The sequence below is a fragment of the Tauraco erythrolophus genome, chromosome 5 (assembly GCF_009769465.1).
Source record: "Tauraco erythrolophus isolate bTauEry1 chromosome 5, bTauEry1.pri, whole genome shotgun sequence".
In the NCBI taxonomy this organism is placed as follows: Eukaryota; Metazoa; Chordata; class Aves; order Musophagiformes; family Musophagidae; genus Tauraco; species Tauraco erythrolophus.
In genome coordinates this window covers 1727584-1754143 of record NC_141469.1, presented here as the reverse complement: position 1 = coordinate 1754143, position 26560 = coordinate 1727584, and the positions used below count along the sequence as shown (strand labels likewise).

At 46.6% G+C, this 26560-nt stretch overlaps 1 protein-coding gene across 1 annotated transcript; it reads left to right on the top strand.

Moving 5' to 3' along the window:
- The first annotated feature begins 5103 nt into the window (after positions 1 to 5103).
- On the top strand, positions 5104 to 20866 carry MRPL1 (mitochondrial ribosomal protein L1). Its single transcript, XM_086611587.1, has 9 exons — positions 5104 to 5137; positions 5340 to 5442; positions 6570 to 6813; positions 8236 to 8319; positions 9633 to 9704; positions 9922 to 10033; positions 11130 to 11230; positions 18342 to 18423; positions 20252 to 20866. Exons 1-9 carry the CDS (start codon positions 5104 to 5106, stop codon positions 20419 to 20421), a joined length of 1002 nt encoding a protein of 333 aa, XP_086467713.1. The 3' UTR covers positions 20422 to 20866.
- Positions 20867 to 26560: the final 5694 nt, after the last annotated feature.

Here is a 26560-nt window from a genome sequence, read left to right as displayed (position 1 = left end):
CAGCGCTTGCAGACAGAGCTGTGCCAGCAGAAGTTTGTCCTATAGACCCGGTGGGAAACTCAGCAGCAGCGAAAACGAACCCGCAAAGTTTCGTGGTTTTCCTGCTGTTGCCAAACTAAGTTTATCTAACAGTGTGATGATGGGTAGTCGTGCTGCTGACACGCTAGACTTCCAAGGACAGAGGAAACCTAAACTTAGCTCAGGAACGTGGCAACACCTATCAGCCGTTTACATTGTACTTCATCCTTCAATTAAATACACAAACTCAATTAGGAAAAGCTCCTGTAGGAAGAAAAGATGAAACAGAACACATTAAACGGTGCTGTACTTCAGCACTCGCAGCAGCCTGCCCTCGCTTTTAACAGGAAGAAGAGAACAAAACTGAAAGTGTTTAACAGGATTTGTTTGGCAGACAGCAAAGCACTGCAAAATTCCCACCGTTCAGTTAAACTGACCAGTCAAACTGTAACGGGGCTTTGGTCATCTTCGATCATCTTTGAAGACAGCAGGCGAGGAGATTTAACGCCCGAGTCGACCCTCAGAAATAAGTTCTGTTCGGATGAACCGACACCACACCAGTCGACGCGTGTCGTTATTCCAGACCACGGAGCAGCAAGACGTCAGAAACACGCGCGCTGCCGACCTGCTCTGGAGCAAAAATTACAAAACTGAGCTGTAAATAAACTCCCACCACCCTCTGTGGGGGAAAAGAAAGCTCCAGGCAAGCGCTTCGCTACTTCCAAACCCGCTGGTGTTCAGGAATGAATACAGGCGGTCGGAGAGCAGGGCTGTGGAAAGGAGAAGGGCTACTACGTACAGGATGCGGCGCTCGCAGGCAGTGAGGAGCAAACCTCCGACGTGAAACCTGCCTTTAGCTTTGGGAGGTGTCACCAGCACGGCCGGCCGTACAGCGGGCTGCGTTTCGGAGGAGCGCCGTTTGGCAGTGCCAATTTCACTCCCGCTGCCTGTTTCGACAGGGAGAACACAGAAATAAAACCACCGGCAGTGCCGTGTTTGGAAAGGCCGTGCTCCACCTTCGCCGGAGATTTCTGGCCTTCCAAATCGGGATGCAGCTTCTAGGAACTCCTCGGGTTGTGGCACAGGGAAGACTTTGTTGTTAGAAATAATGCACTTTTTTTTTTTTGCTGAGCCGGGAAAAAAATAAACGCCAAAAGCACCGAGGCAAAAACATTTCCAAGGAATGGCAGAGGCTAAAAATAGCCACATTATCCTCACTTTATCAGCCATGTCTGCGCACACAAGAAGTATCACCGTGAGCGACTGTGGGACGAGGTGTTTTCCCCTCCCAGTTAGTTTTGGGTTGTGGGGGAGCGTCTTTGCGCTCGGCTGAGCGGCGGGAGCATCGCCGAGAGGGGATGGCACAATTTAATCTTAGCAAACCCCCCCTCCCCGGCTTCAGCGAGGCCATCTGAAATCCTTTATCAGCAGGCTGGCTCATGAGAAGTTGCAACTCCCCAAAGCAAACACTTGGCCTATTCAAAGTTTCAAAACCGGCCCGATCAAGGCGACTCGCCGCACGGTTTCAGAAGGTCAGATAAAACTCGGCGTGGCGGCGGAACGGCAGAACGTGACCCAGCCCTCCGCCACGTTCACCAGGAGTACGTGAATTTAAAAAGCGAGCCCCAAACCGGTACAAAAACTCGGCGTCCAGGCGCGTTATTTCATCCGCGAGCACCGCCGAGCTGAGCTACGAGCCCGGCTTTTATCGCAGGTGGCGTTCCTGCCATCTTCCTTCGACGGGACTGCTGCGGAGCACCGGGGGAGAGCGGCGGGACCCCCTTCTCCCCCAAAAACGCCCCGCGAAGCACCCGCGGCGCCCGGTCCCGGGCCGCTGGCGGGGACCGGGGCCAAACGCCTGCGTTTGCCCCACGGCCGGGGCTCCGGGGTGCGCCTGGCATCCCCCTGGCATCCCCGAAAGCAGCTCGGGGCAGCGGGGCGGCTGCCACCGGCCGCGGCGGCCCGGCCTCCCGGGCTCCCCCGCCGCCGCGCCCGCGGCTGGGCCCTCCCGCTCCCGCCTCCCCTCCCGCGCCCTCCGGGGGGTCCCGTTCCCCGGCGGGCCGCCCCTCGCCGGGGATATTCCCGCGCCTCCCCCCGCCCCCCGTACATAGGGATTCGCGTGTGGCTGCGAGGCGGCGCAGGCCGCGGGGGCCGCCCCGGGTGCTGGCCCCGGTGCTGGCGGGGCGGCGGGGCCCGACATGGCGGCACGGGCCCGTTCCCCCGCCCGCCCCGCTCCCCGCCCTCGCACCCGCCAGGCCCCGTCGGGCCGCGGCGCTCACCTGCATCCGGCGCGGCGGGGCGGCGGCAGGGCGGCGGGGCGGCGGCGGCGGGGCGGCCGGCAGCAACGACATGCAGGCGGCGGCCCGCCGGGGAGCGGCGCCGGGCCGGGGACGGAGCCGCGGGGCCGGGGCGGCGGCAGTGGCGGCGGCGGCGGCGGCGGCGGGGAGGAGCGGGCCGGGGCTCGGGCGGAGGAGACGGAGGCGGAGGCGGGAGCGGGGAGGCGGGAGGCGGGCGGGGCCGGGGCCGCCGCTTGGCGGGGGGGGGGACCTCGGGCGCACGCCGGGCCGTGTCACCCACCGCCGCCGGTGTCAGCGCCTGCCCGCGGCGGGAAACGGCGCATCGCCGGCCCGGGGGGACACCGGCAGGTCGCCGAAACGCCTGAGGGCGGGAAGACACCTCCATTTTACCTCATGATTCTGTGGGCGGCAGCCGGGGCCCCTTCGCGGAGCGGTTGTTACCGGGAAGGCCGGCGGCACCCCGGGGGACGTGGCTCTCGGGTCGGGGGAGACTTCTGGGGGGCTGCTCGCCCCTAAATTATGAAGGCGAGGGGGTGAGTCGGGGCCGCCCGCTGCCGGGGCTGGGAGAGCGGGAGAGGGAAGCGGCTGCCGGCGGGGCTGGGGGCGCAGGGGCCGCAGACATCTTTCTCTCTGACATCTGTCACGTTCGTTTCTCCGCAGGCAGCAGCTCATTTTCTGAGAAATCTTTTTTTTTGGCCCCCGAATTTTAGCCGTGCGGACCTGCGTGAGATGGGGGATGCTCTCCTGGGAGCCGAAGGAAGGAAGCGGAGGTAAATGTCGCTCCAGCGTTAACGCCCGTCGTCTCTCAGACACCCCAAAATCAGTGGCCATTTCCACGTTCCATGAGGAGGAACACGGGCCTAGCGTGAGGGAAAAAATGGATTGAAAAATAAAAATAAAAGCAGCATCCTAGGACAGGGAGGGATGTGGGTCTTTGCGTGCTGAGCTGTGGAACAGCCCGGGTGGAAAAGTGGTGCTGGAAGAAAAAAAAAGCAGCGGAGAGGTGCAGAGAGGTGTCCGGGGGAGCAGCGTGCCGCTGCCAGGGCACGGGGTGGGACAAGAGATGGCAGCAGGTCAGGGCCAAGAGCGTTTTATCCGAACTTGCTTTCTGCTGCAGCCGCCTGGACTCGCGCTGGACCGAAAAAGCTCATTTCTGTACAAAGAGCGGGAAGCGCAGGAGAAGCCTTTCCAAGACAGGATGGGGTTTGGAGAGGAAACGGGCTTCAGAGCAAGCGAGTCATCGGGAATGGGTGCGTGTTATCCGTCAGCCCCTATTTCCCTCCCAGTGCCAAAATTCATGATGCGTAGCAGCGACCTCGTGTTTTAAGAAGTCGGAGGCTCACAAGAGGATTGAAGAGTCATGGAGGAAGACCGTGAAGGATGCAGGTTGTTACCTGATCACAGGTGCATATTAAACAGAGCCACAGGGTGAGGCTTGTGTTACCTGTGCCACCACTCTGAGCCATGCGTGCCTCATGCCCATCCGGAAAGAGCCCCTTGCCCCAAACCTGCTCTGCCTCTGTGTTTTAAACTCCTGTTTTTTCACTCCGAGCCATTCGTGCCTCATGCCCATCTGGAAAGAGCCCCTTGCCCCAAACCTGCTCTGCCTCTGTGTTTTAAACTCCTGCTTTTTCACTCCTCGCTGAGACTTTTTAACCAAGGAGGGTTTTTTTTTTTTCCCCCTCCCATCACCCTCACACCTCCCCATCTCCATCCTTTCCCAGCACACTGGGACTATAGTTATATTGGACAAACATGGATCGTTTTTTTTACAACTTGTTTTACATCTGCACGTGTGTCTGATTTGAAACTAACCATTCAAGTTGAAGAGGCTCCCTGCCCTATCCAGGAATGCCAGCTGAGATGGAAACATCCAACAGCTGCCGGGCCTTTGCGGTGCCCGTGGTCCCTACGGAGACAAACGCTGCCGCTTCTGTGGGTACTCTGAATCATTTTGCACCCCAAGAAAACACGTCATGTCATTGCTAGTCAGGTGTTTACAAATATTTCCGACAGATGAGATAAGCTTGGACTCAAGAGCGAGTTTAGCAAATTTTCTTGGACACATATATTGGGGAAGGGAATGAAACTGCAGGAGTCGGGGTGTTTCCAGTCAAAAGTGCGCCAGCGTGGAATAAACGTGCCTGTTTAAGAAGCGTGCATACAGCAAGAGACTAATCCGGTTATTGTTTGCAGCATGGATCTGAACAGTTTGGGAGTCCTTAGGGACGGATGCTGCTCCGTGAGTCGGTTCCTACACCAGGCGCATCTTTTCCAAACCCGTTTGCGAGGGAACAAGAGTAACGGCAGCCCCCCCCTCCAAAAAAAAAAAAAAAAAAATCGCTTTCTACAATTATTTGGGACTCGCAGCAAAAATCGTGGAGCGAAACAGCCAGCGTTAGCCCGCGCGGGTGGTTTTTTCGGGCAGAAACATCCCGGTTTGTGCGGGGAGCGGCTCTGGCTCTGCGCCCAGGCCCGGTACCGGGTCTCTCCGACCGGCCCAGCCCGCTGCACGCCGCCGGGAGGCAGTTTTGGCCACAGGGCTGCGCGGACAACTCCCGTTTTTTCAGGAGGACCTTGGAATCACGGCCCGGTAACGCTCCTCGCACCGGCCACAAGCCGGGAAGCGGAACCCGCGCACCGGGGGGAACGGCAGACCCGGGCAGCGGCGGGCGCGGCGCACCGTGCGGCGCTTCCGGTCCGTACCGGAAGTGGCCGATGCTGCCCGCCTCCCGGAACCTTTTTTCTCGGCCGCGGGGACGTTTTTCCCGCTGCACCGCGGCGCAACATGGCGGCGCCCGTCGGCCGCTGCGTGTGGAGAGGTGAACGGTCCTCCTCGGGTTTACCTTTCTCCCCGCCGGGAAGGCGCGGGGCTTGGCTAGCGGCTCTTCCCTGTCGCTAGCCAGCGCGGGGAGCGCTGGGCGACCCCGCGGGGCGGCGGGGCCTGCGCGGGAGGGGGCCGGGGCGGCGGGCGGCCCCCGGGGAGGGCCCGTCTGAGGCGGTGTTCGCTTTTTCTCCTCGCAGCTCTGGCCCCCCGGCGCCGCTGGATCTTCCCCGGGCTCGCCCCGCGCCTCCCCGCCTCGGTGCCCGCCGCAGCGCCCGGCCGGCCCTTCGCTGCGGCACAGAAGTGAGTGCGTTCCGCTTCCTCCGAGGCTGCTCGCCGTGTCCGGGGGTGCTGGTGGTGGTACTGGGGAGTGGGGGGGGGTGGCCGTGGCTGCGGCGGCACCCTGACATTCGAGGGGACTCGGTGTCTCGTGAGCTGTCGGCTCCGGGAGAAACAGCCTGGAGAGAGAAGGTCTGAGCTGGGCTCGCAGGGAGTATTTTCCGTTATTTTTGTAATAATGAAGGTAACAGTTATGGGGAAGGATCCGCTGGGTATTTTGATATGTGCTATTTGGGGGAGTGGGGTTGGTTACGTCTTAAGCAATAACGTCATCCTGAAAGCTGATGAAATCACGGAATTGGTTTCAAGTGGTTCCTCTTCTTGTTTCAGGTTGTGTTTTTTATGGTTTAATTTGGCTCTTTAAGGCGGATATTATGGTGTCAGCAGGAGAAGTAAAAATAAGCTCTGTTCACAGAGCAGTGGAACGTGCTGGACACCAAGCCTTCTGAGCCCTTGCACACTTTGTCACCATAGTCAATAGAGCATGTCTAGCTATTACTTAAATTTTTTTTTTTCCTTGATTTGAGAGTCTTTGGAAACAGGTGCGAGACTGAGGATTGAGGCTAGTGTCTGTTGGCTGCATGCAGAATGATACAGGAAAGGGAGAATAAACCTTTTTTTGAAAAGTGAGGCTGCCATGTTCTGTGATAAGAAGAAGAAAAAACCCTGCACATGTGTCTCCTGGTTCCCCAGAATGTGTGTGGGATTGGATTGGTTTAGAAGCAGCTCGGGCATGGTGCCTATTACCAGCCCATGTGAAAGCGAGACCTGTGAGAGTTGGGGTGTTGTCCTCATGTGCGTTTGCTTTGCTACACGAGGAGGTCGTTAACTTGGTTCCGTGCTGCATGTGGTTAATTGTTTGAGGAGCTTAATTGCTTTCAGAGTTTTTGACTTCTGAATGTTTGATTTCTGTTTTGGCTGAGACAAGTATTAAGGATGAATTTAAGGGATGCTGTTTATCTTTCTGTGTGTCATCTTCCTTGTTAACTAGTTGTTACTTAATTACTGATGCATGACAGTATCTCCTTTTTTCTCTTGGAACATGTGCCAAGCTCTTCAATTGATCTCACAGCGTCTTTTGTTTGTCTTAGAACTGCAAAAAAAGGTTCACAAAAGACCAAGCAGGAAGAAACCAAAAAGAAACAAGTAACTAGGAGGCGGCCGCTGATGAGCAAGCCGGTGGACGACGTGTACTTGACGTGGCTTTATGAGCGGCCGTCCTACGATCTGGAAGAGGCTGTGGGTATGCTAAAGAAATTTCAGGAACTGGACTTCACTTACCCCAAACAGTTTGTCTATATTAACGTGTTCCTAGATATGGCACTACAGAAGAAGGTAGGTTGGAGGTGTATACAAATTTTGATACTTTTGTCTTCTTAACACGGAAGGCTGTGTCGTGAGTGCAGAGCAGGTGCTGCTGTCGGCCTTCTCCGCTGCCTCCTGCAGCTTCTCTGATGGTCAGAATAACGTGTGTTTTGGCAGGTGGCTTTGTGCCTTGTGGATGTATAAGGATTAAACACCTTAAATATCCTGAGGTGAAGGTAGCACCACTGAGGTTTTTGAAAACAGGCTATTGTGTGACTGAAATTCGTGTCTGCATGGAGCTGATCAAATGCAGCTTTAGGTCTGTTGAGGCTTTTCACTTAAAGATGTGTTAGCAAAATAGTATGTGTGTTTTGTGCTGGAATGATTGTTATAGAGAGAAGCGTTAAGACAAGCCTCTGTCCTTCACCTTGGTTTGATTATTTTTTTTTAGTTTATTCATTTAAAATAATGTTCCTTGAAAGTGTGCTGCGGCTTGTTTGCCTGTGACCTTTTTGGTTTAAAGGTGTTGCACCCAGTTTGATCTTTGCCTGAAACTGCTGCTTCCCCCATCAATAGGAAACAATTATGCCACTTAAGAGCTGGTTTCTTCACATGAGTAACTAGATGGGGGGATCTTATTGCGGCCTTCCAGTACCTAAAGGGAGCCTGCAGGAAAGCTGGAGAGGGACTTTTTACAAGGCTGTGTAGTGGCAGGACAAGGGGTAAGGGCTTTAACTTGGAAGCGGGGAGATATTGACTGGATAAAAGGAAGAAATTATTCACTCAGAGTGTGCTGAGGCACTGGCACAGGTTGTCCAGAGAAGCTGTGGCTGCCCCATCCTTGGAAGTGTTCAAGGCCAGGTTGGGTGAGGCTTTGGGCAACCTGGTGTAGTGAAAGGTGTCCCTGTCCATGTTGGGGGGGTGGAACTGGATGATCTTTGAAGTCCCTTCCAACCTGAACCATTCTGTAATATCTCTTGGGTATGCCAGGGGTCACTTAGAGCTAGAAAATAAGCGTGTGCTAAGAGAAATAAAGAGCCTCTGCTCCTGCTTTTGGAGGCTGTGTGGTGTTCTGAAGGCTCAGTGAGAGACCTGTTCCCTGATGATGTTTTTACTGGTTATTACATCAGAAAGATCTTGTAGGTGAGGTGCAACTCCAGCACCTCAGTGTTTGTAGGAGCGATCCTGCAGTGGAGTCACTCATCCCAGCCCCTTTGTCGTGGACAAACTGCAGTGTAATTAATTCATGTCTCTCAAGTTGAGATTTGAATATATACCCAACATAAAAAAGCAATCAAAATTGATGCATCGTGCTTGTTTGTTATGGCCTCTGTGCAAGGAAGTTGTGAATGAGATGGCTATTCAAGGGACGAGCTCCACACCACGGTGTAGCTTCTCCTTGAGTCCTGAGTTCTTTGTTGTTTGGTTTTAATATTTTTCTTTGCTTATTAGAAAAAAGTGGAGCCATTTGGAAGCACTGTTCTTCTGCCCTATCGCTTTACAGATGAAACGAATAAGGTCTTGGTTTTCACTGAGGTGGGTAAGCCTGGATTCCTTGCTTTTTGCACGTTACGTATCTAGCATGCTCTTGGAACACAGCTAGTGCCCGTGCAAGTACTGTACCTTTTATTGAAAAGACTCTGCAAATTCTTTACAGAACTTGTAACCCTGTCTAGGATTCGTTTTCTGCAGCTTTTTTGTGTATGAACAGGCATCTTAGTTTCCTTCATCTTGATAGGTTTGTGATATGTAGGTTGTTCTGCCGTTGCACTTAGGGAACGAACTTCTGCAGAGGTGTGACTAAGAGATGATTAAAGACTGTTTATAGACTAAAACCTTTGTCAGCTTCTTGTAATACAGGCAGATGGTTTATGGTAGCCACCGTGTCCAGCCTTGCTGTCTTAAGCCTTAATAGGCAGCACAAATTAGTTGTGGATGTTACTCACAGTAACGCGTGCTGTAGCAAGATAGTTTTGGGCAGGAGATGAGTCATTGCTCCTCAAAAACCTTAAACAACTTAACAGCCCTCTGCCTCAAACCTGTAGTTTACTCTCCTTGGAGTTCACTGATGTGAAATGGTGCGTAGAGCAGTTGCGTGAGCTCAGTTTGAGCTGCTGATGCTGTCCTTGGCCCGTTAATCATTCTGTCGGAACAGAGCTCTACCTGTATGAGATGATCCTAGAGAACTGCCACGGATTTAGCTGGCTGCCTGTTGGGCTGTTTCTGTGAGATTGCCTACCTGAGCTACAAGGTGAGAATCCTCCTGCAGAACAGACTGGCACGAGACCCGAGCGTGCCAGGTTGGTTGGTGCTGTAGCTCACAACCTTTGCTGTTGACTCAATGTCATGTGAGATCAGAGCCCGTGCCTTGTCCAGGTGTAGATGTGGATAAAGGCTGAGTGGGTGACACACTTGAAAGTTCTTTTGGATGGAAGTGAGGAGCTCTTCGCTTTATTCTTTTGAGGAAAAGTTAATTCTGGCTTTGAGTCATCCATATCTGCTTTTATCAAAGGCTTGACCCGAAGTTTTTACCAAACTGATGCCTTTTACCTTTCCATATTTCTGACTATTACAAGTGAAACTTTGCAGCAGACAGATGAGGTTGATTTCTAAATGCTCTGTGAAGCCAAAGCGTAACAGCACTTTGGCAAGTCTTATTGGGACTTGGAGTCAAGTGGAGTTGCTACTCCTAATTTTTTTTTTGAACGTGGATTGCCTTAAAGTATTCTTTCCTTCAAAACCTATAAATAGCCAGTACCAGTTGTCCAAGATAAATCACTTATCTAGTGCTGTTGATACGGATTGATTTGTAGTACAGATGTTAATAAAGATTTTTTTTCTCTCAACAGAATGAGCAAGAAGCTGAAATAGCTCGAGACAATGGAGCTGCTATTGTGGGAGGAATTGAATTAATCAAATGGGTATTTATTTTTTTAAGACTTAAGTAAATATCCTAACTTAAACAGTGACTGAGGTGGAGGAAGCAAGAATTATCTCATGTCCAGTAACTCAGCTTGGTGTTAGCAGCCAGTGTGAAGAGTGAGAGATGGGTTTCTGTGCTCAGACGTGCTTGTAGGTTAACGTGGGTACTGAGGTCCTTCATTGTATTCCTAAATATATTTACTTTTTTTATTGCAGATTTTGGAAGATGAAATCCAAGCGGACTTCTATGTAGCTGTTCCTGCAATAATGCCGAAGCTGATACCGTTAAGGGGCAAACTAAAACGAAAATACCCAAGCACAAAAAGAAGTAAGAAGCAATTCTTTCTTGCAAATCTGAAGTACTGAGTGAGAAGTGACACTGGAACTTTTTTGATGGGGATGTATCATTACCTTGAGTATTAGTCTGTGTGTGACTGAACCACTTGTTGTGTCTTGTGTAAGAGTAGTTTTAGGAGTCTAGAAATGTGCTTTTCTCCTACAACAGGCAAATGTGAGATGAGAATCAAGGTAAGTTCCCTACTAGTTGCCCCTGTGCAGTCGTGATGAACCATGATAGTATTGTGAAGTTAGCCAGGAAAAGAGAAGTGGCTGGAAAAGAAGCCATTCACAGAGATAGTTGCGTTGTTGTCTAACTGTTGTGCAACGGTTTGGATCCCAGCTTCGTGGCTGCTTCAGCTCCTTCTGCCTGTTCTTTACAAATCAACAACGGAGTTACTTGTGCTTTCCCTTCGTACAGCCTGCTCCTTTATCTTTGTGGTCTCTCTTACTTTCAGAATGCTCAAGACATTGGCTCTTCAGGTCAGGTTTGCGGAGCATCAAACATCAGTTTCAATGTTTCTGTCTTCCCTGGCTCACTTAATTTATTTTAGCTCTGTGTCAGGGGTTTATTTCATATCTTAAAAAAAAAAAAAGGAAGGGGCGGGGAAGGGCAGGGCTGTTTTTCAAACACAGAACCCATGCCAGCAGTGTGAAGCACTGAGTCTTGAACCGTGTTTCTTAATTCCCTGCCCCAGCTGTTTTAATATTTTACCAGCTGTGGGTGGTCTTTTTTGACTCCTAAACATTTGAAACAAACTATTAACCTGTCCAAAACATTGTGTCAGAGGATACTCCGGCTATTTTTTGAAAGAAACCAAAGCTGTGTTATGCCATGATGAACCCACTTGGTTTGTAGCTTGTCCAGAGCTCATTTCTCTTCATGTCTGCTGATTAATGAGGAAGGAGGGAAGATAGAAGTGATTTATATAAGCATGGGTAAGAACACCACTGTCCGTGAAACTGCTTTTTTGTTCGGAGTTTGACTACCTTGATGGCCGGATGGAGTTCTCTCTTTACTAATATCACAGTTAGTCATACTAATAAGTGTTACTCAGGCAACTGTTTTGCCTTTTTTGAAAAAATAGATTCCCTGGGCCATGATATTCCCAAAATGCTGCAACTCTTCAGAGAAGGTCTTGAGTACGTGGTAGAAGACGAGCGAGTAATCAAGACGAGGATAGCAAGAGTAAGTTGTATATAGAGTTATTAAGTTTTCTCTACTGAGCAGAACTGAAGTTAGTATTAAAAGAGGGGGAAAAAGATGTTTTTAGTTCGTGTGTTCCCAAGATGTTTAACCATGTTCTTTAGCTGACCTGTGAAATAAATGGAGCTCCTGCTCTTGGTGGTGTGACATCTTGAGCTGATGTGAGCCCAGTGTGGCGTTAATGAGTGGTCTCAGAAGATGACTGTAGATGATGGTGTGAAGTTAAGGATGCCAAGAATGAGGTCTGTTTTTGCCACTAGTTTGGCAACGAACAGTAATAATGAACAAAACAGGATGAGAAAGGCACTATTCCTAGTAACCCCCTTGTGAGGTGACATCTTAACTTAGGCTTCCCTTTCCTCCTGTCTCCCCTAGCACTCTTCTGTGAGTAAAATAAAGCTTATTTGATGGTTTCTTTCAAGAAAACTAGGAGTTCTAAGTACGTTGTCAGTATGCACAAGTGGATCAAAAAGTGTTTGCTTTAACCTAATAATTAAAGCTCATTTAATTTTGATGACTTTAGTCCTGGACTGGAGCAAAAAGCAAGAACTGTTTGCATTATACTGGAAATGCAAAATTTAATTTGTGCTTTTCTGTCTGGTAAGAATTTGGGTATATAAAAGTATCTTTTCTCTCTCTCTCCTTTTTTTTTAGGCCCTTAATGTGGCTTTTTATTTATTTTCTCTGCTCCCAACTGTGTTTTTCATTTTCATTGTTTTGTCTGTTTGCAATCCTGCCTGACTTTTAGTTTTCCTTGAACTGATACTGGTAGAAAAAGGAAGTGTACAAGATAAATAACCCCTGAAGTTTTGTCTGGCGGTGTTAGAGATCAGCAAGTTGATTAATTTTGACTAGCTGCTCTGAGTTGTTCATGCTAATTTCGAGGCCTTTCTTGTCTATATGATACTCAAAACTGAGGTTCTTGGAACTGTTCTGCTCAAGTGTGTTACATATTACACTTTGATACAGGCAGAAAGTATCTTGAGCTGTTTTTAAGTTGAATGGATTGTATGAGATGCCTCAAATCTATAGGTGAGTCTTGATTTCAGGTATTGTGTCTATATACTTCAATTTTTGCAAACTTTTTTTTATTACAAGAATTGCCGGTTGGCGCTGGAAGTGGCATCTGCCTCCCTTGGCCCTTCATGGGATTGAAGGCCCAAAGTGTCAGTGTCCCTTGAAAAAGGAAGAAAAAGAAAAGACTAGTGGACTCTTAGCTTTGAGCTCCTTAAAGGAGTGGGGCAGGAAATTCCAGAGTTGAGGAAGAGCTGTTAACCCTTGCGATTTTAAATAGTTGAGAGTCAAAATACGGTTTTGGGGCAATAAAGGGAATAATGCCAAAATCATAGGTTGTAACAGTTGTCTCTTGTTACCTGTTAGAGCTGTTGTGTATTTGAGATGACACATGGGAAGGCTCACCTGTCTGCTGTGCTGTTGCTGAATGATTCCAACTGTTGAATGTCTGGGATGAAGGGAAGATGAGGGAGATGCTCAGCCTTTAATGATGTACCTCGGAGTTCCAAGTGGTTTGTAGGTCCCGATGCTATGTGCTGAACTGTATCTGAATAGTGTCTTTTTAGTGGTCTTGTGTTGCATAAGACTTTGAGTTCAGAATGAAACGGGACCAAGGATGTGGGAAAAGCTGTAGCAAGGTAAACTAGGGATAGGGAATAACCCTTTAGAACAGCTTTAGTAAGGAGATTTCGGTTTTAACGTCTTTTCCTTTCCTGCAGACTGCATGGGGCTACTACCTCAGAAATGAAGGAGAAAACGCTTTCTGCATGATCCATGTTATTACAGGCTCCTACACAGAACTCTGCTTTTCTCCTTATTCTGACTTTTTCAGGAAGGTCCTTAAGTGAGCAGCAACCTACAAAGCAAGGCAGCACGAAATACATCAGTGATATATCTTATTGATCCTGTCAGTCCTCCTGATGTGTTTGCAAATGGTGCAGAAATGGTTTTTCTGCCGTGTTTATCAACGCTTACCTGTTGGTCCAGAGGCTTTCTTGTTGTTCCTGAGAGCAGAGGTGGGAGTTCCTGCCCTCCCCATGTAGTGCAAGATGCTTGATGTCCCAGGGTAACAGCCAAACGGAGCTGTTGCATTATGCTGCTGCAAAGTCAAATCCAACTTGTTAGGAGTAGCTCGAAAACTGATCTTGGAAATAGTTGTGGATCACGTTGAGTGTAGAGGCAGCTGAAAAGAAGTTGTTGGAGTTCAGTAGGGTCCAGTGTTCTATGTTGAAGTTAGGAGAAAATCTGGTTGTGTTGTAATGATGTAGCAATTGCACGTTGTTATGGGATGCTGATGGAATTGCTGTTGGTAATTGCTTGGCAGTTTATCGTGCTCCACAAATATGTTGTCTTTGTGAAAAGGTAAAATACGTGGAAAAAGTCAATGTCTTAATGGACAGCACGAGGAGACCAAAGGAAAACGGAGCTATGAACTCATGTCTATTTTCATGAACTCATTTCTCGTTGTGTGTTTGACTAAAATATGTATTTTCCTGTGGATAGTTGGAATTTTATCTCCTGTTGTTGAGGGAGCCAAACCTGAAATTCTGGGTCTCTATGGCTTTTCTTTTCTCCTTAGTTTCTTCTCAACAGCTGTAGGAGGGGATTTGGAGTAGATTTTTCAAGACTGCCTTGTCCTACAGCTCTACACAAAAGCTGCGAGTGAGGGTGCTAGAACTCTTCATTTCTTCATGATTGTAGCTTTGATTATAGGAGTTTGAAATCTTTGTGCCTTGATGTGGAGAGCCCTCCGTTGGAGACAAGTCTGGAAGAAACACGGGTGGATCCAGGCAAATAACTATATTTGTTCTGGCACCTTAAAAACACTCAGGAGGGAAGAGAAATAACTGTCATCTGAAGTGGAAGTGCCTGTTTTGCTAGAGGTACATGCAAAAAAAACCCTAAAAAAGACTTTTGACCCCCTTCCAGGCTGAAGTGGGTAGGTGAAAACAACGTTGTCACGCGGGTGAGAACGACAGGGCTCTGTCTGGACACAGGAATAAGGGAAGTTGGACTGGCTTACTTGGAATTTAACTGGTGTTTTGTATTTCTTCTACGCAAACAGTGTGTGTGAGACATGCAATTGGAGTCCAATACTTGTGTTCCCTGTGGAGTTTTCCTGTTGACTTGGGGATATCATACCTGTGAAAACAGTTTCACTTAACTTGAAATTTGATTTCATGCTACTGAAAAATTTATTTTATTTGATTACATAGTTTTAATGTGTTACGAAGACTAAAATGTTAGTAGCTGAGATGGTGAAGTACAGTTCCTTGGAAGAGCAAAACCAGCATGAGTGCCACTCAGGAATAAAGGAGGGGTTATTTCACTTTTTCTGTTTCACTTAACTTGAATACACATGAAGCTTTTTCTTTTATTAGTTTTTTTATAGACTGATAGCTTTGTCTTATTTTGGATAAGATGCTATGTCCATTACATGATGTCCATTTCCTTAGATGCAACAGTAACATGTCCAGGCTGCTCCCAACTCAATGATTTGGGTTTTGGGCTCTGGTGTTTTTTTTGGAGGACCAGTCCTGGCAAACGATAGGTACGTTGAGAGAAGGTAATAAGTAGTAGAAGTGATGTTCTTGGGTGGTTAGCGTTAGCATGGGTTTAGATTTTGGTGTAATACGTAGCAGAAGTCACTTTTTGGGTTTGTGAGTCAGGTGCAGGTTGCAGTGGACATGTATATTTGTATTTAAGTCAGTCAATGCGTGGCCTGAATCAGAGCTGCCAGCTTTGGGTTTGTTCTTTTTTAGCTTCAGTAGTGAAACCGTTATAACACAACCTCTAAACTGAAGAAATGGATAGAAATTCTCAGCAAGAAACTTTCTGCATTAGCCTTATTTTGATTCCATTAATTTTCTGTTGCTCAATCTTTATTTTTCATGTATAAACGATATGTAATAGATTTTACTTCATTTTATTTGTCGTCTTTTTACGTGCTGGCTCCCAGACCAGTAAGTATCTTCAATAGTGATGATGTGTGTCTCAAATAACACCCCTCCCCTGCACCTAGGCACAGGATTTATTTTATTTTTTTAGTTTGTTGTGGTGTAGAAGATGATTTGGCCTCCTTCTCGACAACCTTTGCATCTGCAGGACTTTGCTGTCTTGCTCTTTTTGGAGGGAGGAGGTTGGTGCTCTTGAACTTGAAAATCTCAAGTGCTAGCTCCCTTTCTCTACATATAGCTGCCATTAATGTTGTTTTGCAGAGGACTAATCATTTTGTGATCATCTTTTCTCATCTTCTACCACGTGTTTCTGCCCTGCCGTGACTGTCATTCCCCACACGTGTTGTACTGGAATTGCCTGGTAGGAGGTAGGTCTGTAGGACCGATGCAGTGCCCTGAGTGATCTCTTGATGCTCTTCTCTAACTACAGTTGAGAAAAGCAGTTCTGTGCTTGAAGCTGGTGTTTTAATAGCAGGGCATGATTTAGTTCTTCATCTGCGTATTCAGCTGAGTGGCTTTTGAGTGAATTCGGCAAGATCTCGTAAAGATCTTGTCAAGATTAGAAGCGTTTCAGGAATCGAGTTGTAAACATGATCTGTTTTGGTGGACCTTGTGCCGCACTGAATTTTAAGAGACAATTTTCGACTAGGCAGCAGAGTTAATGGGAGGCCCTCGTAAAGACAAATACAACAGATGATTGTTCATTTTTTTTTTTTTTAAAAAAAGGAAGAAAAAGCTTCCCTCAATCTTTTCACAGCACCTTGTGCTGCTCTAGAGAGAGATGTTCTAAACTTTGAACGGTAAGATAGGTAGTAACTCATTTCTGTGTTCTGATGGTGGTATATACTGTCATTTTTTAAGAGGCTTTGTGGTTAAGTTGGGTTTACACCCAGCGGACTAGGAGTTGATGGTCTAGTTGCTCCCTCTGCAGGCACAGTTATTTTTCAGGAAGCCTCCGGGCTTAGATGTTTACGTGTCACTGCAAACAATCTGAACAGAGCAGCTTGCACAGCCTTGAAGACCTGCTCCAGAGTCCTCCTATCAGTTTGGAGAAGGTTGGAATTAGACTAAATATCTAAGTGCCGATACGCAGTGATTGTCTATACACGAGGGTTTACTGTGGAGTAGGTATTTGGAAGCTGGAATATTTATTTGGATGTGGAAGCTATTTTGAAGTACTGGGAACCCTCTGAATGTTACCTGTCTTGATGACAGAGCTGTTGGCATCTCAAGTAAATCATGGTACGTGATGTCTTGGGATGTGTCATGTTTTCTGACGGGATGCAAGTCACTGTGCCCTGCTTTCCTGTCTTAACTAATAAAGAATATTAACTAATGTCTTTATATTTTGAGATTGCTTGTCTCCTAACGTTTTGTACTTCTCCATCTTTATAAAAAGTTCTAACTTGTTTAGAGCAGCTTGCAAGATCTGTCTCTTATGAATGCTTCCAGACTTTGTTACAGGCGATGAATGTCACGTAGCTCATGGAAATTGTACGAACGAAGGTTCCCTTAAGACCTGAACTTAGTAAGGTTTGGAAGCAAATGCTCTTCCAACCTTCATTTGAAGTTTAGTGTCTAATGAGTTATTACTAATGCTTTGTTTTGTTCAAATGGTTCTGAGCATTCCTTTATTTGGAATTCAGTACAGCATGGCGAGTCTGTCAGTGAAGTGAAGCGCTCAGCATAAACCAACAGATTGTTACACCTGTTAATTTATTAACAATTAGACACTTTGCAATCAGTGTAACAGTGATGGAGACCAATGTGTTCTGGCCTGTGTAGCAGAGGAACTACCTTTCCATTGTGAGGCTGCTGGAAGAGCATAAAGAGGTAGTAATGGACCAGATCTGGGAGGGGAGTAGGCAAGTAGAACAGGTTTTTTGTTGCAAGGTAACGTGTGCTTTTACAGCTGTGTGAACTGTTAATAAATTCTGCTCATGCTACACTGGGACGTGGCAGAGAGGAAGAGGGGGCACTAGTGGTACCTGTCTGCTCCCCTGAAATGGAGCTAATTCTGTGAGAAGAATGCTATTTTGAATTCTATAGCTGAAACTTCTAGAAGAACAACTTGTTTTTTCATCCAGATGAAGATAGGTGGATGGTATGGGTGAGACCAGACAGCAAGTTAAGTCAAGCACAGCAAGGCATTATAGCAGCAGAACAGGAAGTCTGAGAAATGCACATTAACCTCTCCAGGAGCTGAGAGAGAGGTCAGTCCTGGCTTTGACGTGGGCGCGTTCTGGTTGGTGTATCTCATGATTAAGAGTTGCACGTTCTTGGAGAGAGTCCAGGTGAGATGAGTAGCAGTCATGGTTTCAGGTGATGGGTATATGAGGGAAGGCAGAGGTTTTCATCTTTTGGCAACAGTGTTGGTTCACTTCCAAGTATCTGTCCTTGATCCAGCAAGGATCACGTATGTGTCTGAAGTGATGTGTGCTCAAGTGCTCCGTTAGATGAGGACATTGGTTGGAACGAGGAGCCATCGGTCCACCGTTTTTGTTGGAAGGTCAAAAATGCCTTAGATGGGAAGCAGGGTGTGTGAAAAATACAGAGAGAGAACTGGGATGTGTTCAGAGCTCAGCCCTTCCATGTACTTCATCTAAAAATTAGAAATTCCATGTAGTGTGTCAAAATGAGAAAGAAAAGGAGAAGAAATTTCATAATTTTTAAGTTACGCTTTTAGTTCTGTTAAACTTCTTGATGCCTTGAAATATAGATGTTTGTGATTTTTGAGTTGATCTGTTTTGTCGTCTTTGGCAGCTACTTGTTGAAGCTTCTTGCCTCATGTACTGTATTTTAATATGATTTTTGTGAAAGCACTTGTACATATATTATGGGTTTTAAAGACTTTTTACCTCTTTAAGGCTACAAGTTAATACAGAGCCCCGGGGATTTCATGTTGTGAGTAGAAATACGGAGAATAATAATGAGTGTATAACCATGTAGAAAATACTTACTTCTCTGAGTCGTTTGGATAAGGCTGTTAATGGGATTTGTTACTCCTGAAGAGGGTAACAAAATCTATCCAAATGTAGAAGAAATAGGTACTCAGTGCTTTCAGAGTTGTTAATTTAGGCTTCAGGTATCACCATGGCTAACTTGGCGTTCTCCTTTTTCAGCTGGATATGCCTACTGAGCAGATCGTTGCCAATCTGAAAACGGTTATCCATGATATCTGCACGTTCAAGCCAGCCACTTACGGTAAGCAGCAGTTCTCCTAGTGTGGTAGTTGAAGCTACAGTGAACAAAATGAAGAAGTGAGTGCTCTTTTCTGGGTTGTCATTAACTGGCCTTGCTGCTTTGTCTGCCTTGGGACAGGAGGAGGGAGCTGTTAGGCAACTGGATTAATCAAGACATAAGAAACTGACAGCCTGTAAGGTCATGAATAGCATATAATCATGGAATGGTTTGGGTTGGAAGGGACCTCAGAGATCATCTCGTTCCAACCCTCCTGCCATGGGCAGGGAAACTCTCCACTACACCAGGTTGCTCAAAGCCTCATCCAGCCTGGCCTTGAACACTGCCAGGGATGGGGCAGCCACAGCTTCTCTGGGCAACCCGTGCCAGTGCGTCACCACCCTCAGAGGGAAAAATTTCTTCCTTATATCCCATCGAAATCTCCCCTCTTTCAGTTTAAAGCCATTGTCCCTTCTTCTGTCACTACACACCCTTGCAAAGACTCCCTCTCCAGCTTTCTTGTAGCCGCTTTAGGTGCTGGAAGGTCTCCCCGGAGCCTTCTCTTCTCCAGGCTGAACAGCCCCAACTCTCTCAGCCTGTCTCCATAGCAGAGGTGCTCCAGTCCTCGGATCATCTTTGTGGCCTCCAGCAGCTCCATGTCTGCAGCACTGCAGGGAGGGTCTCAGCAGAGTAGAGGGGCAGAATCCCCTTCCTTGACCTGCTGCCCACGCTGCTCTGGATGCAGCCCAGGACATGGTTGGCTTTCTGGGCTGCCAGGGCACATTACTGGCTGCTATTGAGCTTTCATCCACCAACACCCTTGCTCTTACTGGTGTGAACTCACAATTGCACTGTGGCATAAGTGTCTCCATGAGGGAAGGAGTGAGGTGTTGTACAAAACAGAGTTTGCAAGCTTGATGATAAATAGATTAAAGCCGTACGAGGAAATCCTGATGGCACGTGGACATCTTCAGTGTCTGCGTGCGTGGGTTTTACCCCACTGATGTAACCATGTGGAAAAACTAATATGCTGGCTACTCTTTGTCATAATGAAATAAATTTTTTAACAAATGTCATCTGCTTAGCTGGAGTGGAAATGGTGACTTAGGAACATAATTTTAGGGAAGAACATGCTTGTTCAAGCTGAGAAAGCAACTTTTCATGTTAAGATTGGCTTAGTGTCTGCATCTCTTCCAGTGATGCTGTTCAGAGTAACTGCTGTACAGAGAACAAACCACACAAAGCCAAGTACACGTGCCTTGAGGAGCATTTTGGCCAAAATAAAAACCTTAAGGAGTTAGTTGGCTTGATATGTAAGTAAGTAGAAGCAGAGAAGTGGTGGTATTTTTGTCCTTAGTGATTTTGTGTGTGACCTACACTGACCCAGTTAAGTAAGGGTAAGCTCTTCTCCTCTTAGTAGCTTTTTCTACTGAATTCTAAATCCTGAATTTAGGAGTGGTTTCTTCTATGCTTTTAGTCATGTGTGAATATTTGGGTGATCAACAAACTTCCCCCCAGTAGCTTGCCCATCAGGACCACTTCCCGAAGTGACATCACCTGTGTTTCATTTTTTGGAAGAGTGTGTGCAGCGTGTGTGAAGCTTTTCTAGTACGTTTGAAGGCCCAGGGGCACCAGTTGTGTCAGCTCTTCTACGACCAGGTTGTGAATTGCATTTTGAAACCCCTCTGCCAGGGTGGATGTTGAATTCTTTATACTGAAGGGATGTGTCTGTGTGTGCAGTTGTGATTCTGGTCATGTGCTGGACACAGAACAGGTCATTGCAAAGATTAAGGAGCCTGGAGAGGTGAGAAGTGGTAGAGTGACCAAATTGGTGGTGGTCTTTGTTTTCTAGGTCCTTTGGTGCAGAAGTTGGTTATTAGATCTTCAACCAGTGAAGGTTTGATGTTGAACCTCGATGGAATTCTACCTCAGGTGGAGAAAGTAGAAGAAGAAGAAGTAGCACAAGAAGAAGAAGAGGAGAAAGGGAAAAATGCAGAAGATGATGAAGAAAAACGTGTCTAAGAATCTGTTAGTACCTGACGTCTTGCGTTGTAGACCTGATGATCGAGCTTGAAAAGCAAATGGTATAATTCCAATCATACTTGATGCCAAGGAAAAATAACTCGGACTTGTGAAATTCACTTACAAATTCTGTGTAACAAGAAACATTGTCACAAACAGGAGTCCCTTGTGAAAACCGAAGACCTTTTAAATTCCTTTTGTCGCTCACAGAGCTCCATAGTTGGTGTGATTTTTCTTTGCATTTAATAGTTTCTACTTTAATGAAAGTATTTCTGTAATGTCTGAAGTATTGCCACCCAATTTCCACAGTGGCAGCTGAAGGGCCAGCACATGCTGTATCCGTTTTGCTGGTTTTTTTTACACTCTGCTGAAATTGCAGAACATTCAAAGCATGTGTTGTCTTGACTCAATCCCCACCAATAAATGCAACCAGTTTTTATTTTCCATTCCATTTTCCTGCGGTGTCAGAGATGGTGTTTGTTTTTAGTTGGTGGGAGTGATGTCTGCGACACGGATCTGTTTCTCACTTGGGGTTCATTTAATCTGCGTACATGGATACTGGAAGCGTAGACAGATTACTGCTCTGCTACTTGGAGCCTCTGAATGCAGGTTAGTCTTTGTAAGAAAATCTAACAGGTGAGGTTTTTGGAAGGAAAATGGGATTTATTCTGTGGGAGAAGTGATCATGCACCTCATCTTTCAAATCATGCTGTTTGATATATGCGTAACGGATAGGCTGCCCCTCAGAATCCAGTCAGTGACTGGTTTGTTTGCACTGTCCTGGAAAGAATTATGCTTAAAAAGTTTTGGGATGGAACCTGAGTGAAGCTACAAAGTTTTAAGTGTCACTTTCTTGTCTATTTCTGGCATAGAGGTTCTTCTTGATGGGCTTGTGAAGGACCACTTGGGATGAGCGGATGGCTTTAGGGAAGTGGAGACAGCTTGACAATAGGCAGCAGCAGATCTCTTTTCCCTGCAGGTGACTCTGAGGAAGACTCCTGTGCTACACTTCTTGATGAGATTTTATTTTTCTTGCCTAAAAATGCTGATCAATGCCTTAAGTGGATCTCAAGTATTATTGTCTGGAGATGAAGAGCAAGTAGGTGACGGGAGCAGTGAGTAGCTAGGAGCTGTAGGGCTGTGGTCCGGTGCTAAGTTGGTCTTTTCAGAGGTGGTGGCTAGAAGATGTTCGTGTTTTTAGTGGCTGGATGGAGGGTTCTCATCTCCTCTGTCAGCGTAGGGGCTAAAAAAAAAAAAGGGTGTGGGGTTCCCCTTTCGTTATCTACCTGCTTATCTTCATTTCAGTAGCTATGCATACCACTTAGATTTGGCAGAAAAATCTTGAAAATAAAGACTCTTTAATCGAAAGGGAGGTCTCTTAGCAGTAGCACAGCTTGACCTAAGTGATAGATTTCCAATAAATGAGTTGAACTCTTGTTGGGGTTGGAGCTCTGAACCACACCAGAAGACTCATCTTGGCACTGGCTTCATTTTTGGCACTGTTACCTTTTGGTCTTCAGGGCTGGTTGGCGTGGGTCAAACAGGTTAGAACCAAAACCTCAAGCCTTTTTCATGGCAGCCAGTCTGGAGGTGTGCTTCTGATGTCATCTCACCGTTCTGCCTGAAGTAACCCTGTAGCAATTGCTGTGACTTCCTACTTTGCCCACTTCGTTTTGCTCCTGCATAGTTCCTAAATACCCTCTGGAGACCAGCATAAATATCCATGCTTACTTTAACTGACTATTTAAAAATACATGGGTTTTGCTTTGCTGCAGAATTGATTTCCCAGTTTATTCCACGTTGTTTCCACGAGGTGGCATTCTTGTTCCCGCTGGAGAGGTGTCAGGAAAAGTTTTGAGTGGTGGCTTTTATTTTTTGTTTTTTGTTGCCAAAAATATGTGAGTAGAACTGCACCTTAAGATCTAAGATGGTTCCAAAATGGATTAGCTATTTACAAAAATGATGAGCTTTTCCAGATTTGGAAGGGTGGCTTGTGTTTGGGGCTTGAAATCATTCCTATTATTGGAGGCAAGGCTCATTTTTCGTAGAGGTTACCCGTATCTGTCTGCGTAGAAATTCTCGGACCTCCCCTCTGAAGAATTTGGCTGCTGTCAGTCATGGTGCTGGACATGTTGCTGTTAGGCCACCCTGCTATGTTCTTGATTCGGTGATTTTTCTGATCAGAAAATTCTTTTAGGGGTCAAGGACAGCTTCACACTGACTTCTGTAAGCTTAGCAGGCAGTATGTGGAAAAAGCACTGGCTTTTTTTTTTTACCCTCCTTTTTCCTCTGTTCCAGCAGAAGTTTAAAAAAATAAGTGAAGCTTTTTCAGCTCCCCAATACTGATGTCTACTAATTTCTGGCCTGGAGGACCAGGCAAGTTTCCTAAGATAGGTGAGGGTGGGTAATCAAGAGCAAACTGTTTGAAATGCGCTGGGTTTTTTTCCCCTCCACCTTGTGCCCTAAGTAACTGATTGTACTGGTTACTGATGGTTGTGTACTGGTGCGTCTAGTCTATGCCAACATAGAACGGGGTAGCAACTTGATCAGTCTGCAGCAAAAGGCTTCATTACTTCTGACAAGTTTTACCTTGACTTTTTTCCTAATAAAAACAAGAATCGTGTTGCATCAAGTTCTCATCTGCGATACGTTTCACTTAATTGACTCAAGTACAGCATCCTCTGCCAGTACATGCCTTAGGCTGTAACTTTTTTCTCCTTTTTTTGTCTACTTCTAATGGTAACTCAAATGGATCATGAGCGGTTGACTAACACTCTGAATTTTAGCAAGAACTAGGAAATTGTTTCATAGGAATTTTGTTTCACAGGAATTTTGTTTCACTTTCGAAATAACATGTTGTGCCTGTGTGTAAGCGGAGAGTTTTTATTACTAAAGAATCAGGTGTACAAGTAATATGAGGTACTAATTATGTGCTGTTTGCGACCTGAAAATAACAACGGTGAAGGTGAGTTACCTGTTGGAGTAGAAAAGCAAGGCTTGTGCTGCTATTTTCATAGGTTTCTTGGTCTCTTCTCTAGTTTTTCTTGGTGTATTTTGAAGACTTGACTATTGGTTATGGGAAAAGGTAGACCTGCTCTTTTGAAGGTGGGTAACTTTTTTAAAAAAAGTGATGCTTAACTGTAAATATACAGGTGAACTTACATCATAAGCTCTCTGGTGACTGAGTGTGCTTTCCAAGAATAAAAGTGTGGAGTAATAAATATGCCTGCAGGAATCTCTACGTGGAAAATTTGAATGCTGGGGGAATACTGTAAATCTGAACCCCTAGAAGTCAGGTGAGGAAAAAAAACCAAACAAACAAACAAGTAGCTCATGGACTTGGTCAATTTTCAGTTGTAATCCTGCAGTTCTGAATAGATGTTACTGTGCTACTAATGAATCAAGTAATCATGCTCCTGGTCTGTGTAACACTGATGTAGCGTTGAATATTTTGTCGTTTTTATCCTGCAATGCTGGATTGACGTGGAGGAGAAATAAGAGGGAGTTAGGCAACATGGGGTTATTCCCCTTGAAAAAGCTTTGTCCCAAACATGCTGAGTGGGAGTTGTTGTATATGTGGTTCTTGGGCCAGTATGCCATAGAAACCAGTTAAATGGTTACAGTAAGCATCACTAAAATGGCATTGCTGGCTTCTAGAAATGAGTACTGGTGTCCTCATTGCAGAGCGTGGGGTTGTGATGCTTTAGTGGATTCTGGTTAGTTAAACCAGTATATAATAAGTTACCTGTCTTGAATATTAAGTTCTTGCATGGTCTGTGTAAGAGACACGTTTTTTATCTAAGTTTCTGTGAAAGAGTGCTTCATACTCCTTGGGTAGGTCAATAGAGCGCAGATCTTCTATCACAAACAAAACAGCAGTGACTCAGGACCTGGTTACCCAAAAATGTGGTCAAGTGCTTTTGGGTGATGTTGCCTACAGGAAGTGGAAACTTGGGAGTAAGTTATTCCATAGCAACAGGCACTCTAGGGAAACTCTTTGCACGTACCTGGGCGTGAGTGCACACGCTCTCGGTTCCTGCAGAGCAGCTGGCAAGTTCCTAAATGTTAACTCCTGATAACCAACCGTACCTTGCCGTGCATGCTTGGCCCTCAGCAAGGAGAGGGAGATGGCTGGGAGGGTGGCTGGAAGGAGGACACCATCTTCCTATGTACCACAGATGGGGAGAAGGCCGACCAGGGTGGCTTCTAATTTCCAGTGGCATGATCCAAGCTGTGCTGAATTTGGTCAGCAGCTGCATTTCAACCAAAACTATATCTTTGGGAAGTACAGGCTGGTGGAGTTTGAGGTCGCAGCCTCTTTGCCTCTAAGAGCGTGCTCTTCCTGGTTGTAAGAAAGCAGGAGTTGATGTCTGGGGCTTGGAATCCCCACTATTCGTGAGGATTGAGAAAGTTCCTGGTGGAAAACAAGGAGTGCTGCAATACGTTGAGTAACGCAGATGTTGTACGGTTGCTTTGAACATTGTCTCCTGTGAAGCTGCTGTTAGTTTAACGAAGGAGAAGCAGGCCATGAACTCAGACTCACCGTTAGGGCGTACAGAAACATTTGCCCAAAAAAGGAAGACATTGCCATAGAGGCACGCGTGCGGTTGTGGGGAACGAAAAAAAAAAGGGAAAAAAAAGCCTAAACCTGGGCTTATAGAGGATTTAGTTGCGCTCCATAAAACTTTGAATCCGTCTGGGTCAAACTGAGTTCATGGGGCTTTTGCTGTAAGTTATGGCATGGAGGTCACGTTGGAAAAGCAGGACGGGGCTGTTCCAGATGGCTGTGTTGACAAGTGATGGAGGAAAGGCCGGCGCTGCCGTACCCACCGGGGGTTTGCCAGGGTGTGAGCCGTTGGGATGAGTGCTCCTCCTGCAGTTGCTGTTCTGCTGGGCTGTACCTAAGCATCGTATTGGCATTATCAAGTAGAATCAGCCCTGTTCACCTCCTGAATTTACCTTGGCAGATATTGGCACTCTTGTGTTCGTTTTCCCAGGGACAGAGCGACTGAGTTCCACCACGCGTCTGCCTCTGCTCTGCATGTTAGCCCGGACTAAGATGTTGGGCTGAGTGCTTCAGTTGAAGCCTACACAGCTGCTTGGGAAGATCCAGGCTGAGCACAGAGCCCATCCGGATGATGTCACGGATGAGGTGGGTTTAAAACCCTAATTGTGCCTACAAAGGGTAAGTTGTTTCTAAATGCTGCCGTAACGAAGGATTATGTTTGTGTTGGGCGGTACCGTTGGTATTGTCAGCCTCCAAAGTTTGGGTGAAGCTAATACCGTAGCCCAAATTCTGTCCATGTGGTAAAACTGGACTTAAGTAGGGTGGAGGTAAAAAAAAAAAAAGCTGTTAAGATGGACGAAAAATACTAGGTGGTCTAAAATTTTCTATGTGACTAGAGACTTCATCCCACAACTACATGAAGGAGGAGTTGTCAGAGCGAATTCCTGGTGTCACCCATTGCAGGGCTAACATTCCATGCAAGTGCAGGTGGTTGTAATGTTGGGGGAGTGCTGTGTCATTCGGGTAGAAAGCTTGTTTGGGAGGAGAAGTGTCCTTAATTGCTCTTGATGTTAGAAAGTAAGCATTTTTGGCCGTGAGCTTGGGAATCAGTCCATCACGGACTTGTATTGGCATCCTATGGAGAGGAGGAGGCTTCACTGGAGTCTTGATTTGAGTAGTGTCATTGATTTTTAAGGTGTAGTATTGTTTTTCATTAGTGGCCTTCAATAGAAGCTGCTTGGTTTTAGGGTTCCCTTTACCTGTAGCAGGTAGTGTTCTACCGTTCAGCAAAGGCAGGTGTTCATTTGTGGAGGTTTTCAGAACAAAAATCAGGCTTCCTGCTAAAACTGTCTGTGAAAAATGGGTAAGTAATCAGCAGAATATTGAATTTCTTGGAGACGAAGCTTGTTAAGTTAAACATGAAGTTCATGAGCTCCAAGAGGACTTGGAAAACAAGGACAAAAACTCAGTCTTCCCCAAATGCCAGTTTGGCATTTCCTGGGAAAGGCTGCATTAAGATGAGCTCTTACTGCACATGGTGACTCTGCAATGCCGTAGAATGGTTTGGTTTGGAAGAGACATGCAAGATCATCTAGTTCCAACCCCCCTGCCATGGGCAGGGACACTTTCCAC

Bases quoted from the DNA above. Each gene is read 5' to 3' on its own strand.
- MRPL1 (XM_086611587.1), top strand. From the start codon at position 5,104: ATGGCGGCGCCCGTCGGCCGCTGCGTGTGGAGAG. The intron at 5,443-6,569 runs GTGAGTGCGTTC...TGTTTGTCTTAG, and splicing joins CCCTTCGCTGCGGCACAGAA to AACTGCAAAAAAAGGTTCAC. The intron at 11,231-18,341 runs GTAAGTTGTATA...CTCCTTTTTCAG, and splicing joins TCAAGACGAGGATAGCAAGA to CTGGATATGCCTACTGAGCA.